The sequence below is a fragment of the Ranitomeya variabilis genome, chromosome 5 (genome assembly GCF_051348905.1).
Source record: "Ranitomeya variabilis isolate aRanVar5 chromosome 5, aRanVar5.hap1, whole genome shotgun sequence".
NCBI classification, from domain to species: Eukaryota; Metazoa; Chordata; class Amphibia; order Anura; family Dendrobatidae; genus Ranitomeya; species Ranitomeya variabilis.
The window spans coordinates 34,565,759-34,584,326 of record NC_135236.1 but is presented as its reverse complement, the minus strand read 5'-3'; the positions used below and the strand labels follow the sequence as shown (position 1 = coordinate 34,584,326).

The 18,568-nt window shown below is 43.1% G+C and overlaps 1 protein-coding gene across 1 annotated transcript in view; it reads left to right on the top strand.

Moving 5' to 3' along the window:
• The window catches only part of LOC143774804 (extracellular calcium-sensing receptor-like), a 51,255-nt gene extending 38,578 nt beyond the window's left edge, over positions 1–12,677 (top strand). Inside the window, exons 3-4 of the mRNA XM_077262573.1 lie at positions 2,164–2,287; positions 11,745–12,677. Coding sequence (XP_077118688.1) covers positions 2,164–2,287; positions 11,745–12,655 — 1,035 coding nt within the window. The 3' untranslated portion in view covers positions 12,656–12,677. The remainder of the gene's footprint in view (positions 1–2,163; positions 2,288–11,744) is intronic.
• The last annotated feature ends 5,891 nt before the right edge of the window (positions 12,678–18,568 follow it).

Genomic DNA, 18,568 nt, shown 5'->3' with positions numbered 1-18,568 from the left:
TGGAACCTCTGCAGAATGTATACTGACACAAAGTCTCAGACAGGGCTGATTCGGACACTGAATTTAGCAGTCCGAATATATAGAATACTCACATAGGCACACATTCAGATAAATGAGTCTTGGACACAGATTCAGGTACCATTCAGGGTTCAAAATTTGCCACACAAGATCCAGGGACTACAGATTCAGGACTGGCCACACATGGAGCAGGGTCTGTGGGTTCAGGACACTAGCCACACATGGATGAGGGGTTCAGGTTTAGAAGGTTGGCCACACCAGGAGCAGGGGACCTAACAACTCACTAGAACACCTACACACTAATAATACAATATTGCTTTGGACCCTCCCAATTGGAGAGGGTGCCTTTTATACAAGATGCCTCCCAGCCACTAGACGTGCGACCAAGGACACAGAGAGCCAGGAAGCAGGAAGCATGCTGAAGGACATGCCAAATGGCTGGGGTGGTAAGTATATCGGCATTCCTGCATTGAGAAGGAAGGGGAACCATGCAGGGGCACCAGCATTAGCGTTACATAGAGGGGATGTAACTTCTTGAAATTTGCACTATTCCGAATCGATTCCAAATAAATGTGATCAAATTAGGAAAATGCTCTGTTTGCCTTAAAAATATATCAATTGTGCTCAGAGTAGAAATGAGTGGACCAGGCAAATTCAAATTTCACTGTTCATGTAGATTTTTCCTGGAAAATTAATTTGCAGAGAAATTATTTTCAAATTCAATGTCAAGTGACCACAGAGTATAACTAAGATAAGATGTGAAATAAAAACAAACGTATGCTCACATTACCTTTTAAATCTGGTGCCGTTATGATGCCCCAATGCTTTTCTGTCTTTGGCAGCTAAGGCTTCATGCTTCTGTCTTGTATTTCTCTCTACATTTAAAGCCCTACTTCAACCCCCTTTTCTGAAAATGTCCTCTGCTTTCATCTGCCTGCTTCTTTATGAAAAAAGAAAGAATGGTCTCTGAGACCGTGCATAGACTATTATGGTATGAAGAATAATCAATCTGAAATACCATTATTCATTGCCTCTCATCTCTGAATTAATTGACAAGGTTAAAGGTGCCACCATATTCATCAAATTCAACCCGTGTAGATCTTAAATCTAGTCTGAACCAAAGATGGCAATGAATGGAAAACAGCCATGATGGTCGCAAGGAATCCTTTCAGATAAAGTAAAGCACCAGCTGTGTTCCCTGGGTTTGTGAATGAGATATTTCATAATATTCAGTATCAATATGTCCAAATCGATCTGGATGACATCAAAATATTCTCTAGAGACTTACATTATCACTGACTTCATGTTTGCTCTGCCGGATGAGACTGTAAAATAATGATCCTAGTTTAAAGTTGGAGAAATGTTTCTTTGAGCTCGGATACAATATCTGGAACTCTATACAGTGATCCAGAAAAGTTTATGCTATTTTGGATTGGCCACAAACTGTTGGTCTTAAAGCCCTCCAAAGATTCTTCAACTTTGCTATTTATTACATCACTTCACGAAAAACTACTCTTAAGTGATTGTTCTTCTTAAATCACTAACTTTAGACAAAGCTGTTTATTCTCACTGCATTTCGAGGTCGAACCGGCTTCTTCATCAGAAAAAACACAATAATAAAATAGAACATACCATGGACAAGCTTAAATAATTTACAAGATTTACACTTATGCATATTTCAATGTAGGTCTTCTGTCTTCGGTAGCTTCAGCTAGGAAATGACTGTTAGGGCTAATTAAAGGATATTATTTCTGCTGTGATGTATTTTATTTTTGAGGATACTGTTTTCAGTGTGTGTGTGGGGGTCCTGTTACTGTACAGGATGACACTGTTGCTTTATTTCTTCATCTGGTGTAGTGTAGAAGTTGGGCAATTAATTCCCTTATGACTGCCCTGGCTTCAGCTAGCATTAGATGCTGGTGGCAAGAGAGTAATAATTATAGGCAGGTTGGTGATAATACTGGATTTTGAGTAGATCTGGAAATGTAAAAAATCATATAGTCAGAGAAAATGTACATTGGCAGTATGAATCCTTGACAGTGTTTTGTTTGTCTCTTTTGCCTGATATAGGAAGAGGAAAGTAATGGTAAGACGTATTAAAAATATTAATTAATTTGATTGTTAAATAATATTTGTAATCACCAGGTCCCTCGTTCGGTCTGTAGTGAGAATTGTCCTCTCGGGTTCAGGAAGGCCGTTCTACAAGGACAACCGGCCTGCTGCTTTGAATGTGTCCAATGTCTGCAAGGAGAAATATCCAACCAGACAGGCAAGTATTATATACTGTGTCTATTTAAGCGAGATGTAATGTTCAGTACTTTATAGAGTGTTAAAAAGATTTTTTTTCTATTTGGTTTTAACCCCTTTCCGACATCGGGCATAATAGTGCATCTATGTCAGAGCCCGCACCATTCCGGGCACATTACAACTGATCTACACAGCTGACATGTGCCCGCACAAGCTGCAGGTGGAATCGCGATCCGCCCAAAGCTATTTACTAGTTAAATGCTGCCATCAATTTTTGACAGTGGCATTTAACTCGCTGTCACGGTGTGACTCGACACAAAGGATGGTTGGTCAGCTAATGGCACAATACACATACAACAGGGATGGTATAGGAGAGATGAAGGCCCTACCCATGGGGAATTGGGAAAGGTCACCACCTGAGCTCAAACCTAAGCCTGACCCTGCACTCCCCTAATGCCCTATGCGGGCCCTTCCCCCCGCCGCTGTCACAATACCTCGTACCTAGTAATCACCTAATACTGCCCTGGCAAGTACACTGGCCGGCAAGGAACACTAGCCTCACCTATGCAGATAATACACACAGGGGGAAGATACAAACACCAAAGGGACAAGGTAACAAAAACACCACATTTAGCTTATCAACACTGCTGCTAAGCTCCACTCTGCAGATAACAACAGCAACTGGAGTCCAAACACCAGACGTGGCCGACACCAGAGCACTGCTCCTTCTTGGCTGGTCTCCAGAAAGGAACTGAATCTCCAACCATCAGCTGATGAAAGAGGTGACCTTTTAAAGGATGGTAGGAGGGGTAACCACCTGCATCAGCTGACCCAGTAGTACTGCAGTAACATCAGATTGCCAATGAGGGAAAGAACTGACATTAATCCCCGATGGTCCAAAAGGAAAAATGTTTTAAACTGAGTGGAACCAGAGGTGCCACAAATCCAAAAATGGATAATGACACTCTCGCTTACCGGAAGTGTATCGTAAATCCACCTCATAGGTGACCCCGTTACAAGATCACGGGTCATCAATGGTTCAGCATGACAACCTGAAGCAGACCTCTTTGGTTGTCTTTGCCAGATTGCTATGACCCCACCCCCGTGGTCAGCACTCATAGCAAGTGAGAATTTCTGCTACACCCAGGTGATCTGATCATCGCCTGTGTGTAGCAGAGACGGTCGAAGTGCTGCAGCTTCTAGTCTCCTACAGAGAATAGTGAAACACGCAAAAAGTAAAAAAAAAATATTTTTAAAAATATTAAAAAAGTAAAAAAATATAAATCACCCCCTTTCCCCATTAAGGAAAAAAAAATCAAACATACACATATTTGGTATCATTGCATTCAGAATCATCCAATCTATCAATATAAAAAAGAATTAACCTGATCACTAAATGGTGAAATGAGAAAAAAATTCAAAATGTCAGAATCACCTTTTTTTAGTCGCTGCTACATTGCAATAAAATGCAGTAACGGGAGATCAAAAGATTGTATCTACATCGAAATGATATCAATAAAATCATCAGATCAGTGTGCAAAAAATAAGAAGCCCTCACCCAACCCTAGATCATGAAAAATGGAGACGCTACAGGATTTTTTTTTCACCACATAAATAAAAAAGAGCCTAGACATGTTTGCGGTCTACGAATTCGTAATGACCTGCAGAATCATAATGGCAGGTCAGTTTTAGCAATTAGGCTACTTTCACACATCAGTTTTTTGCCATCAAGAAGGATTCAGTGAGTTTTTTTAAAAAAAAAGAACCGTCACAAACTGTGAAAAACTGATCTGTTTTTTTGCTGGATCCGTTTTTATTTTAAAACCTGGGGATGGAGTTCGTTTTCCAGGGAGAGAGAGAGACATGGTAAAAGAAAAAAAAAACACCGGGATTGTACTTCTTTTGCAAATTCATCTCATTTGGATTTTGTTTTCCCGCTTTCCAGTGTGTGATATGTTAAAACCAATGATGTCGTTCAAAAGTACAACTCGACCAAAAAACATAAAAAGTTAGGGCTCTGGGAAGAAGAAGAGCAAAAAAAAAAGAAAATGCAAAAACAAAAATACCTCTGGTCGTGAAGGTGTTAATATGCATTTTGTGTTAAAAAAAAGAAAGAAAATGAACAAGCAAATACTCAGCAAATAGTGTCGATTGTTTCATTTTCCTTTTTATAGAATAAATGGGAGTCAATGCAATGGTTCTGGTTAAAATCCAACTACTTTTTCAAACATACGAATCTTAGCTGTCAAAATTCATGTCCATGTAAAGTTTGTGAGCTACAGTATAAAAATGTTCATTTCCATTTTAATCACTGCACTCATAGGTCATATACCTGGATTTAGTAAGGATCCTCTGCTCCAACAATGGGCCAACTGAGACTCACATAGGCATTATGTGGTTGCACACAGGATACAGTCTTTGGAGTAGTTGAGAAAAAACATGTTCATCAAGATCAACAATGTTTTCATTCCTATTGGAAGGTGCCTTGACTGAAGCACCACAGAGACCCTGCAAAAAATCAGGCCAAGAGTCCAAATGATGCCGTCTTTCATAGAAAAGTTCAAGACACCAATCCTAGCTGCAACGGCATAAATACATCACCCATAAGGCATCTAAGGCCTCTTTCACATGTCAGTATCTTCAGTACGCGTTGTGACAGTTTTCACACGTACCAGAGACACTGACACGTGTAGATCCATTCAAATGATTGAGTCTGTGCACATATCTGTGTTTTTTTCATGGACCGTGTTTGTCCTAGTGACCTACATGTCCGTTTCTGTGCAGCTGCACAGATCACATACTAGTTAATGGGTCTGTATAAACACGAACCGCACATGGATGCCGTCCGTGTGCCGCATCAGTACCGCATGGACAGCCGCCAGGGAAGAAACGCTACAGTAAGCGCTGTTGGGTGCTGAAGACCGCTCTCATCATTCTCCCCTGCTTTGCCAGTGATCGGCGCAAACAAAAGAGAAAGATGAGAGTTATACTAATGTCATAATGAGGACAGCAGGTGGGGGCTTTTGGGATTATTACTCCCATCATCCGCCACCTGGTGTCGCTAATAACAATGACATCAGGAGCAGATGATCGGGGTATTCCTCAGCCGCTGCCTGAGATATAACTAAATAAATGAATGAAAAACTGGATGTGGGTTCCCCCCTATTTTTGATAACCAGCCAGGCAAAACTCACAGCTGGGGGCTGCAACCCTCAGCTGTCAGCTTCAGCAAAGTTGGTTATCAAGAATAGAGGGGTCCCCACACTGTTGTTTTACTTATTTAAATAAATAATTTATTAAAAAAATGGCTTGGGGTCCGCTCCATTTGTGACAACCAGCCTTGCTAAAGCTCACAGCTGGGGGCTGATATTCTCATGCTGGTAAGGGACCTAACACTGACTTTTTATTATATGTTTGGTTTCGTGATCGGATTCGCCAGTCTAATAAAGCCTGTTGAAAGGCTGCAGCATAGCCAGTCAACAAGATAGTAGACTGTGGGCACTTACAGAGCCATCACAGCTATGCTAAGTGTTGGCCGTGCTGGTGTTACGCTGAAAAAGGAGCATGGACCGCACCTTCAAAAAATCATACATTGATCTAATGCCGCCAGGCAAAAATATATATTACTGAACATCAGGTTCTTAGTTTAACATTCTGATCAGACTTTATGAAGCTCACTGCCTCTTCATGGTGAACCTCTCAAAGGGTCCTAACTTTTATTGCTTCAAAGGAGCGGCGTCATGAGTAAACCACCATCACAGCGATAATGCACTAGCAGTGTGGATGGCCTGGTGCCTCACAGCACGCCATGTCCCATGCTGCAAGACTGAGTCCCCATGACTCCAGACCACACCGCCCCCCAAGCACAAAACCACATCAATAATGGAAGCCAAACAGCATCAACACCAAGTGGAAGGAGCAATGAATCTTACCTTCCTCAAGCTCTTTAATGATAGGCTGGACCCTTTTTTATCTTATTTTGAGAAGTTGGTGCTGTTAAACCTCAAGCCCAGCCTGGTGGTGCATGAGAATGAGTGAAATCTCATCGCAGCTCTGAGCCTAGCCGGTTGGATGCACATCTCTTGCCAGGATCATGTGCTAAACTTGGTGGTGCAGACATCTCTTCTGCCTTCCCTGTGCCTGGCTGATATGCGATGTACCAACAAGGTTGTATTCCACCTTGCATATGTTGGAGAGACTGTGCAAGCAGCAGCAGGCAATAGTGGAGTTTCAGCTGCAGTATGCATGGCAGAGTCTCAATGCAGAAAACCACCACTTCACCACTAATGACTTGGCTTCCATGCAAAATGTGTGTGCTATGTTGCGCTGCTTTGAATTTTCCACCAATATTGCTAGCGCTGATAATGCCATCCTCAGCATCACTATACCACTTATATGCCTGTTGGAAAAAAATTTCAGTCCACGATGGATGAGGTTGTGGCACAGGAAGAAGAGGGGCAGGAGGGGGAGCAGAGTAAGTTCACACTATTATCAGGACTGTCTTCCACATATGGCTTGGTGGATGTTTTACAGTCCAAACATCAGCCACATACTCAACTGCACAACCAGAAGACAGTTAGAGAGGATGAGAAGGAGGAGGAACAACTAGGGTTGAGCGACTTTTATTTTTATAGGATCGGGTCGGGTTTCACGAAACCCGACTTTCTCAAAAGTCAGGTCGAGTGAAATCGGCCGATCCTATAAAAAAGTCCGGGTCGGGGTCGGCCGAAACACGAAACCCAATGCAGTGCAATGGGATACTATGGTTCCCAGGGTCTGAAGGAGAGGAAACTCTCCTTCAGGCCCTGGGATCCATATTTAGGTGTAAAATAAAGAATTAAAATAAAAAATATTGATATACTCACCCTCTGACGCGCCCTGGTAGTAATTGGCATCTTCCGTTCCTAAGAATGGCGCTTGAAAGACCTTTCGATGACATCACGGCTTGTGATTGGTCGCGGCGGCCCACGTGACCGCTCAGCGACCAATCACAAGCCGTGACGTAATTCTCTCAGGTCCTAAATTCCTCATTCTAGGAATTTAGGCCATGAGAATTACGTCACGGCTTGTGATTGGTCGCTGAGCGGTCACGTGGGCCGCCGCAACCAATCAAAAGCCGTGACGTCATCGAAAGGTCCTTCACGCGCTCATTCTTAAGAAGGAAGGCTGCCGGAAAGAAGCCGAGGGTGAGTATATTCCTATTAGGTATATACTCACCCTCGGACACGCCCTGCTTCTTTCCGGTAGCCTTCCTTCTTAAGAATGAGCGCGTGAAGGACCTTTCGATGACGTCACGGCTTTTGATTGGTCGCGGCGGCCCACGTGACTGCTCAGCGACCAATCACAAGCCGTGACGTAATTCTCATGGCCTAAATTCCTAGAATGAGGAATTTAGGACATGAGAGAATTACGTCACGGCTTGTGATTGGTCGCTGAGCGGTCATGTGGGCCGCCGCGACCAATCACAAGCCGTGACGTCATCAAAAGGTCTTTCAAGCGCCATTCTAAGGAACGGAAGATGCCGGTTACCAGCGGCGATGTCCAGGCTGCGTCGGAGAGGTGAGTATATCAATATTTTTTATTTTAATTCTTTATTTTACACTTAAATGTGGATTCCGATACCGATTTCCGATATCGCAAACATATCGGAACTCGGTATCGGAATTCCGATACCAGATTCAGAAGATCGCCAACCTCATGGCCGACCCCACACAGGGGTCGGGTCGGGTTTCATGAAACCCGACTTTGCCAAAAGTCGGCGACTTCTGAAAATGGATGACCAGTTTCGCTCAACCCTAGGAACAACCATGTTCACACCAGAGATGCACTCAGATCAGCATGACGGGCATCAATGGAGTGTGGCTTGAGGGATACAGAGTACCCAGATGATATATCTCCCAATGAAGACAGCTTGTCGTTGTCTCTGGGCAGCCTGGCACATATGAGCCAATACATGCTGCAGAATGACCACAGAGTTTCCTGTATTGTTACCAGTGCAGATTACTAAGTGGCCACACTGTTGGATCTCCGCTCCAAAGACAACATACCATCATAACTTCCGTTACTGAATAGGGATTGCAAAATGCGTGAATACAAGCACATGCTGGTAGAAAAACTACTAATGGCTTTCCTACCTGATAGCAGGAGCTCACTGGAACAACAAGGAAGAGGCAGAGGAGGAAGTTATCAATGCATCTGGGGCACTACCAGCACCTCAGGAGGCAGGGTTAGCATGGCGAAAATGTGGCAAAACTTAGGAGCACACCAAAACATCCGGCACCACCATTTGATATGGTCCATATTAGCAGGAGACAGCATTACAACAAAATGGTGGAAGTGTAGGTGTCCACACTTCTCCACGTAATAATAGATTGAGGTTTGCCTCATTTAATTTCTAGGTCTACAAATTGGAAACAAAGAAACAATGGGATTACAGAAAGCAACAAACATGCAAACTCTCAAAGGTAGAAAGGTATACAGGGAAGGAGAGAAATGTACCAACTAAATGGGAATAGGCCAATGAGGAAACCATACACCCCAAAACAGCACTCAACAATCTCCAGTTTTAACATCGATCTACAATTCAGCACTGTGTCTCCAAGGAGAAAGGAAGCAAAGCTGTCACTGGCAATGAAGATAAGGTGTCATCAGGTTTTGTAGGAAGAGGTAATGAACAGATCAGAAGCAACTGAAATGGAGGTGCAAGTTTCTTACCAGAATATAAAAGGGTCCATAACCTCTTCAGCACAAAAGGAAACCAAAATACATTTATTATGAGACACAAACACACAGGCTAAATGGAAGGTCTGTGATTCGCAATACATAGTGATCTTCTAACCACAGATCTCAAAGGAGGACGTGACACACTTGTGACAATTAGGTTTTGCGTGTGCACAGTTTTACAAAAACACTATGTGTACTCTGCATCCGTGTCTGCGATAATTCCATGCATAACCGAACATTTTTATAATCTTCAACTGAGTCGGTGGAAGTGATTTGTGTGTAAACTTATTTTCATATTCTTAGGCAACCATGTCTGTGGAAGTAGCAAGCTTTGCTGCGGACCGCCAGCTCGATCCAACATTATATTACAATCTTTTCATCGGAGGCATTTGGAAAATACAGTACTGGAGCAGGCATTTTGGAGCTGTGGGGGTAATGTGCCCTTTGCTCTGTTGGTGAAATTTGTAATCAGCTTCTGTTGCATCCAACTGTGGTTCACATGGATTTGTGGATCCACTGTGCCACAGGGTTGGGCATGCCCAGGAAGGGGCATAGCTAATCGTCTACCTGGAGTTCTCTGGAATTCCTGATGGCGAAGATAGACTGGTACCAGATACCTATCCTAGGCAAATCTAAGTACTGCAGCTGCCCCAGGGATCAGGTTCACTGACACTGATAAGGGCTGTGTCCAGACACTCTAGTATAGGATACTGGATAAGGGATTGGCTGCACTGGGGCCGGGGGTCAATGTTCAGGCTCTGGCCACTCTGGGAGCAGGGGATTTCATGAACACTACAAGCCCCACTGGGACCAGGGTACATCGTTCTGGCTCTGGCCGCACTTAGACCAGGGGACAAGTTTCAGGAACTGGCAGCACCGGGACCAGGGGATAAAGTTAAGGCACTGGCTACACTTAGGCCAGGTGAGAAGATTCTTGAAACTGGCCATACCGGGACCATGGGATAACGTTCAGGACACTGGCCACACCGGGACCAGTGATTTGGGTTCAGGACACTAGGACCAGAGGATCTCACAACTGCACTGGTAGAACACCAACTACCTAATGACCTAACTCAATGCATGGCGACTTCTTAAGGGAGAGGAAGTCTTTTATACAGGATGACTCCCAGCAATTGGCTGGGAGCCATCTTGCAGGTGAAAACATTATGCTAAATGCCTCTTGGCTGCAGGCATTTACAATATGCACATGCTGCCTCTTTAAGAGCAGGAGAGCGCCCGCATCACCAGGGCAGGAGGAAACAGGAGCACACAGAGCAACCACTCTGCGGGGCCAGGTGGTAAGTAAGCTGGCATCCCTTCATGGAGGGAGAATGGGACACCATGCAGCTTCTGTGGGGGTGCGGTTCCCAAGAGCCTATGGGTACTCTGTATGAGTAGTGCACCTAAAAAATAATTTTACTCTACCTTTGGGGCAAGGCCTTAAGCTTGTAGAAAACGCCAGAATGCGGGATGCAATGATGGGTGGGAGGCAGAGCAAGGGTTAACAGGTTTAATTACAGGGGAATACTCCACGGAGGGAGGTAAAGGGTTAAACAGTATGAATGACAAAGTGAAGTACAACGGAACAAATAATGAGACTTTGGTAGGAAGCGGATCAGGAAGTCCTAACACTGCAGCTCCTGCTGCGAACTCAATAACGCTGGCAACAGGGGGCAAAGGGCTTTTCTCAGGATGGTACTGTAGTCATTCGTCCGTCTTCTGGTGGCAGTGGTCGGTCTCCTGGACCTCCCACTGCTCCTTGTCCATATACTGATATGGCTAACAAAAGCACTGGCCACAGTCCTTTGCGAGTCCAACGTGGCTCCTTAAGTATCTTAGCTTGGGAAGTTAGGTAACAAGGGTCATGACAAGTATCCTCTGCCCACGTCAGAGCTCAAGTGTCAGTCACGTGTGTGGTCTCTCTTGTGCAGCGCGTGTTCGGTACTCACAGTCACGTAGTGTACAGTACCATGTTCTCTCTGGCAGTCACTCCCGGGGCTTTCCGAGTCTGGAGGTAGCAAGCTTCACGGTGAACAGCTATATGCATACAGAGTCAAAGTACAAGGTTTTAATCTATGACTGCTCTACTGTACGCTACTGAAGATAAAATTTTGGCTCTGTGGGTGAAATTTGTACGCTGATAATGTGAGGGTACTGTGCCCCATGCTCTTTGGGTGAATTTTGCAAGCTGCTAATGTAGGGGAACTGTGCCACATGCGCTGTGGGTAACATTTCTAAATGATAATGTAGGTATACTCTGCTTAATGCTCTGTTGGTGAACTTTTTAGGCTGCTAATGTGAAGGTACTGTGCCTCATGCTTTGTAAGTGACATTTGTAAGCTGCTAATGTAGGGGTACTGTTCCCCATACTCTGTGAATAAAATTTGTAAGCTGCTTCTGAAGAGGTATTCTGCCCGATGCTCTGGGGGTGAAATTTTAAGAGGACTGGAATTAGCCAGCCTCTTTCTCTGTGAGGGCACTGTTAAAATTTGTTTGTTATACTTTGCTATGGTGATGGAACCCATTTAAGTCATTTCCCTATTCACATTTGTTTCAGGGCAATTATTCTGCTCTTACCCCCATTAAGTTTCCTTTTACAGCCCCCTAACCCTGACTCTGACCATTTTACAACCATTTTAAGGCACCAAAGTTCAGGTCCACATTGACTTCTATTTGGTTTTATTCTATGCTCGTCAAACCTGAACATCCATGGGTTCTCTAATCTATAATTAGTAACCTTATTGTTTGATTTTCAGGATCAATCCAATGCTTAAAATGTCCTTGGGATCAATGGCCAAATGATGAACAATCCAGATGTCGTGCAAAGTCAATTGAGTTCTTTTCATTTGAAGATGATCTAGGAAAGATCTTGGCAGCTACCAGTATCATGTCCTCATCTGTTCCTCTTTTTATATTGAGACTTTTCTTTTACTACAAACAAAGTCCTATAGTTAAGGCCAACAATTTTTCTGTAAGTTGTCTTCTTCTGCTGTCCTTAACCTTCTGCTTCCTGTGCTCCATAGTCTTCATTGGATATCCACAACTGGAGAAATGTATTTTTCGTCAAGCCGCTTTCAGCATGGCATTCACTCTTTGTGTTTCTAGTGTCTTATCGAAGACTATCATGGTGGTGTTTGCTTTCCGTGCCACCAGACCTGGTAGCAATTTAAAAAAATGGACAAGCCCTCATGTGCCCTTCTTCATCATTCTTGTATGCTTGCTCTTACAGCTGATATTGTGTGTCGCTTGTCTGTCTACCTTTCCACCTTTCCCACAATATAACACTCAAAGTAAACCTGGAGTCATCATTGTAGAATGTAATGAGGGTTCATCCTACACCTTGTGGATCATGTTGGGTTATTTGTTTCTTCTGGCGACCATCAGTTTCATAGTGGCCTTCCTTGCTCGAAGACTTCCCGACAGCTTTAATGAAGCCCAGTTTATCACATTCAGCATGTTGGCCTTTCTCAGTGTCTGGATATCTTTTATCCCAGCCTCACTCAGTGCCCAGGGTATATATGTTGTAGCTATGGAGATTTTTGCTATCTTGGCATCTAGTTGGGCTTTGGTTATCTGTATGTTTCTTCCTAAATGTTTCATCATAATATTCAGACCAGATATGAACTCTAGGAATTATCTCATGAGGAGAGAAAGATCATATGACTGAAAAATAATTATCTTATTTATATTAATGCAAGTATAAAATAAACTATATATTATTTTAGAGATCAGAGAATCTGTTAGAGGCAAATAAAATTCACCTTAAATAATACAAAAACAATTTCTATAGAATTTTCATTTTATTTTCATTTTTTCCACACGGCTAAAATTCAGACACATGGTCATTTTGCTGAAATGTAGTGAGCAAAATGGCTAAAAAATAAATCTTCTCCTCACCACTTGTCTGACAAACTGTCACAGATTTCCAGCGCCCGACCTGACACTGATAGGACGTTGGTAGTATTACAATGAAGACAGTAGGCCGGGATTTCTTCCATGCCACGGAGCCTGGAAGAAATCATTAACATAAAGACAGAATATAACATTTGTCACCAACTAGACTGCTAACATGAGGCATACAGGTAGGACAAGTGTAGTATTTCTATAACCTGTATGCCCATATTAATAGATCATATACGTCTTAGGGGGTAAAAAATTCTCTTTAAGCTCATGTTTTTCATGCTCTGGGGCATCATATTCTGTAATTTTGATAGTTTTTCATTGTTATATCTACTTTATATGTTCAAAAATTATTTTCGAGTTCAATTTGTTTAAATTGGCTGAAAATTTTGACTCAGACAAGACTCTGTCTTGACACAAATCAACAGTGCCCCCATGAGAAGTCCCCAAATTATAATAATTTGGGGAATGGAAATGATTGAAAAATAATATAAGACCTTACTTCCCTATTCTGCCACTGCAGCTTTTCAACTGTGTCTTTGGTGCATATTTCTGATCTTCTGGACTCTGTAATCTTCAGGTCTTCTGCTGCAGACTACAACTCGTCATGTAGGGAGCAGTAAGTTCACAGAGCTGCTGTCGGCAGGACAGGTTGATGGTTGGAAAGTAAAATATTTTATTATTTTAAAATCTTTCCTCACCCTAGGAAGTATCCATTGAAATGGATTCCAATAAGTTTCCAATCTGATGGATTTGTGTTAATTGAATCATTCGACTTCTCACAAAATGAGTGAATAATAATAAATGAAAAAAATGAATTAATTCTAAAAAGTTTAGTTTACAGATGTTGTTTTTTTTCTCTTAAATATGTTAAGTCTCTGAAAAGGCATATAATTTTTGTACATTTTTTCAATATAGGTATTAAAAAATGGAATGTAAAAGCATAAACTATGTAAATAATAACGCCACATAATACATATTCATGTAAATATTTGCATGCATTAAAAATGTGTCTTCATACTTAATTAAACAATAGACATAAGCATATTTATCCATGGAGAACTGAGTTTGAGTCGATTTTCCTGAAATGTATAGTTTCACATATTTCGAGATTTGGTTCTGTTAAGGGTTGAGTTCCTGCCTCTGAACGGGGGGAATCTCAGGCCATCTCCGCTGCGGTCTCCCATTCTTCTCCTGCCGCAGTGGAGCCTGCTCAGCAGAGATGTCGGTCCCAGCGACTCGCTCAGTCTGACTCTGTACAAAGAGTTACTGCTGCCTTTCCTGCTTCTGCCATTGAAGTCAGTGCTGGGCATTAGCGAGCAAATGCTTCTGGGACTAAGTCCTGCTTTTCTCGTTCTGAGCATGCCCAGAGTAGGATCTCTCAGTGGAGATCGAGGGTCACATGATCAGATACTGCAGCTAAGGTCATTGGCTCCTTCAGGAAGGTCCTGTAGGTGCTCACGCTCTGTGGCAGCCTCTCATTGGTCCTTTTAGGAAGGTTCTGTACGTGCTGCAACTATTTAAGGTTCGCATGGCCGCACGACCATGCGCTAGTATTGTTCTTTGTTATGTGCTTTGCGCCAGTGTGGTCACGTGAGAGTGTGTTCAGGGACCCGGCTGAAATAAGCCCCTAGAATGCTGGCACCTCCGGCGAGGAGTTTTGTGTGCATGTGTGACCACTGACTGCTCTCTGTGTGGGCAGTTAGCCTGTGCCTCTGTGTAGTCTAACAGGGCACAGTGCTTTGCTTTCACGGCTACTCGGTGAATTAACTGAGTTAGTCCATACCGCCATATAGTGCCGCCGTTTGCTAGCAGCAGGTACTCCTGCACGGTGGACCCCGGGCTGCGAACGCACCAATATCAATAAAAACATCTCTATTTACTCGGTGCATTCCGCTAGCCCTAACAGGTTCTTAGTTTGTCAAAAACAAAAAAAAGAAAACTTGTCCTGCACCATTAATCCCACTGCAGAAGCATCACTGATTGGGCTAATGATGTAGGGTGCCCCCAATATTTAATAACCAGCAAAGGCTATGCAGACAGCTGTAGGCTGATATGAATAGGTTGGGAAAGGTCCATAGATATTGGCCCCCTTCCAGTCCAATAAAACGAGCCCTCAGCCACCCCAGAAATGGCACATCCTTTATATGCGCCAATTCTGGCACTTATGGCAAAAGAAGAAGAAAAGGTAGCATGCAATATACAGGGATCACCGAATTGAATAACAAAGTCTTTTATTAAAGTCACAACACAATACACTGCAACATTAAAAGCATTTAAAATTGCATAACAGCAAAAAAGATACACTGAAGCCCATAACAGGGCTATGCCCTCGCCAGACCCCTTAAAGGTCGTGATCCTCATTGGCTATGTCACAAACATCTCATCCCATGCACTACTCAGCCATATCTGACACAGAAATTGCACAACACAAAAATATATATGACCGATGTAATATGCCCAGCAACACTGTATGAATAGTATTGTGCAAAAATATTGTTCAAAAACAATCTGTACAAGACTCAGGTACATGCAACGTATCAACCTGCAAAGCCAGCGGTTTGGTTACCCAAAGCAGATCAAAATCTGATAATGATACCTGACAGGGATCGAGGAAAAAGAGAAATCAATGACAGCCAATATACCACATACAGATTGCCCAGAATAAAACAGGGCCGGTAGAGCTAATACTACCTGGACCTGTGAGAAGTCCAACCCACATGCATAGATCCTGCCTGGATATGGATGGTAAAAAGAGTGAGGTGGACAGGGGAGGCGAGGGCACAAGCATGCCCATCACATGTTGCCAGAAAGCCTGGCTTCTTCAGGGTGCCCTCCATTTCTTCTCATTTGTTGTAGTCAATTCTGGCACTTAGCCTCAGCTCTTCCTGCTAGTCCTGGTGCAGTGGCAAGCAGGGTAATGCTTTTGGGGTTGATGTCAGCTTTTGTATGCTTTCTAACATCAAACCCATGGGTTAGTAATGGAGAGGTGTAATAATCAGATTAATCTATCAGACACTCTCATTACTAACCCCATAGTCAAAAGTAAGATAGACACAGACAAACACACAGAAAAGTCCTCACCTGTCTGCCGTTAACATATAACGATGAGATCCCACAACAATCCCCGATTCTGCTCCATCCAAATGCAATGCTAAAAGGTGACATTTGTACCTGTTTCCCTGCTATTCCCCAGCCTCTCCCCTACGCCAAGCCCTTCACTGGCTTCCTCTCACCCAGAGACTCCAGTTCAAAACCCTCACAATGACATAAAAAGCCATCCACAACCTGTCTCCTCCATACAACTTGACCGTGTCTCCCGGTACTTACCTACACGCAACCTCCTATCCTCTCAAGATCTCCTTCTCTACTCCCCTCTCATCTCTTCTTCCCACAACCGCATCCAAGACTTCTCCCGTGCTTCCCCCATACTCTTGAACTCTCTACCACAACACATCAGACTCTCGCCTACCATAGAAAACTTAAAAAAGAACCTGAAGACCCACCTCTTCCGACAAGCCTACAGCCTGCAGTGATCCTCAACCTACTGAACCACCACACAACCAGCTCTACCCTCTCCTAGTGTATCTTCACCCATCCACTGGAGACTGTGAGCCCTCACGGACAGGGTCCTCCCTCCTCATGTACCTGTATGCCTTGTTTTTTGCTCATGTAATTGTATTTGTTTATATTTGCCCACCTTTTCACATGTAAAGCGCCATGGAATAAATGGCGCTATAAAAATGTATTATAATAATAATAATAATAAATGTGACTGCTCAGAAAGAGCAGCTGGAATACACTAATAGTAGTGTGAATCTGGCTGCTGCAACAAGCGATGATGTCACTAAGGTTATTGCAGTTTATAGTCAATGAATTGCAGTGACCTTACTGAAGTCACCTCAGATAACAGCCTCCGGTTCTCACGGGTTTAGCATGAGTGCCGGACTGATGAGTGGATGCATCATGCCACCACTCAACAAACCATTAGATCAGCCAAAGTATCTACCTGCCTGTCTATCATAGTCTACAATGCTCTGCTGCTGCTCCTTCACAGCAGAGCATCTCCTGCCTGTCAATCATGTTCTTTACTGCACTGCTGCTGCCACTGCAACTAGTCCTGCTGTCAGTATAAGGCTACTTTCACACTGGCGTTTTTTGTCCTCCGTCGCAATGCTTCGTTTTGGTAAAAAAAACGCATCCTGCAAAAGTGCTTGCAGGATGCGTTTTTTGTCCATAGACTAACATTAACGAACCATTGCGACGAATTGACACACATATTGAAATATTCACCCATCTCTAGTTATAACCCCCTTCCCAATGTATGTCACGTTTCTGTGTATGATCCAAGCTCAGAAGGTGAGATTACATTGACTTGTATTGAATTTATTGTCTGTACATGCCCCCGCTTAATTGTAAAGTGCTGCGGAATATGTTGGTGCTATATAAATAAAAATTATTATTATAATTATTATTATTACATCACATCCAGCAGGTGATGACCATGGTACAGCGTCTACCAGTATCTGCCTCAAGTGGAGAGGCGCTCGTTCTGCTGCTGTTTACCACGTAAATGCCGCTGTCAATCTCTCACAGCAGTTCGTTAAGCATGTGGTACGGGGCACGCTGCCTCTTGCACCTATCCATCCCTTGGTGATGCAATAGCAGATGGACAATATTTTGCCATTGCGGTCGGTCCGATATGATGCCCACAGTATGAAAAACAGCCGCACTCATAAGTGAATGCAAAATGTGGAAAGTTTTATTTACAATAGTCGCCACCCTAGTAATGTAACAAAAATTGATGATTCAGAAGATAGCCGTAAGCAAGCAACGTTTGGATCCAATCCTGGTGTCACACCATGGGGAGCTTCTACCCAGGCCTTGGCAATGAGCCTACCGATCCATATTCCTTGAAGGAATTCCCCCAGCACTTTACCTCTGGATGCCTACCACATAGCAATGCTTGAAAAAGACTCAGGATTGGATCGAAACATTGCTTGCTTACAGCTATCTTCTGAATCATCAATTTTTGTTATGAGTGCAGCTGTTTTTCCTACTGTCAAGGTGGACTAAGTCCTGTTCAGTAAGCACCATCCAACCCTGAGTGCCACCTTCTCTTTTCCCTTGCAAGATGATACCCATGTACACACTACCTAAATACAACGGCACGTCACAATTTAGATTTGAATACCTGTTAGTTATCCAATTTATCAACCGTATATACCATGACCATGCTGCAGGCTGTTGCTACATGTTTATTTCTGGTCATCTAGATACTTCGAAACATAGCATGTTAGTGTTACAAAACCTACAATGCAATTTTATATGAAAGGCAACATAGATAAATTTAAAAAAATAAATAACTACACAAAACAGTTAAGGTTTTGCAACTGTTTGAGTAGTTGCATTTATAAATTGTAGACAATAATGTTGGCTGTTGCTGCAAATGATGTTCTATTCTTGTACCAACCCTGGCCACTGTTTATAATATTGTTGGTCTTGCTCTAAGTCTTATCTTCTTCAGTGTTGCCATGTGTCCACCTCTCCAGACCAGGATAGACTAACTACAGCTGGCATTACCTGCATAGTAAAGCATGTATAGAAGTCCAGCAGACATGACTGGTTCTCCCACAGCAAGTGACCACAGGAGATTAGTAACTTTAGCCCAGTAAATATT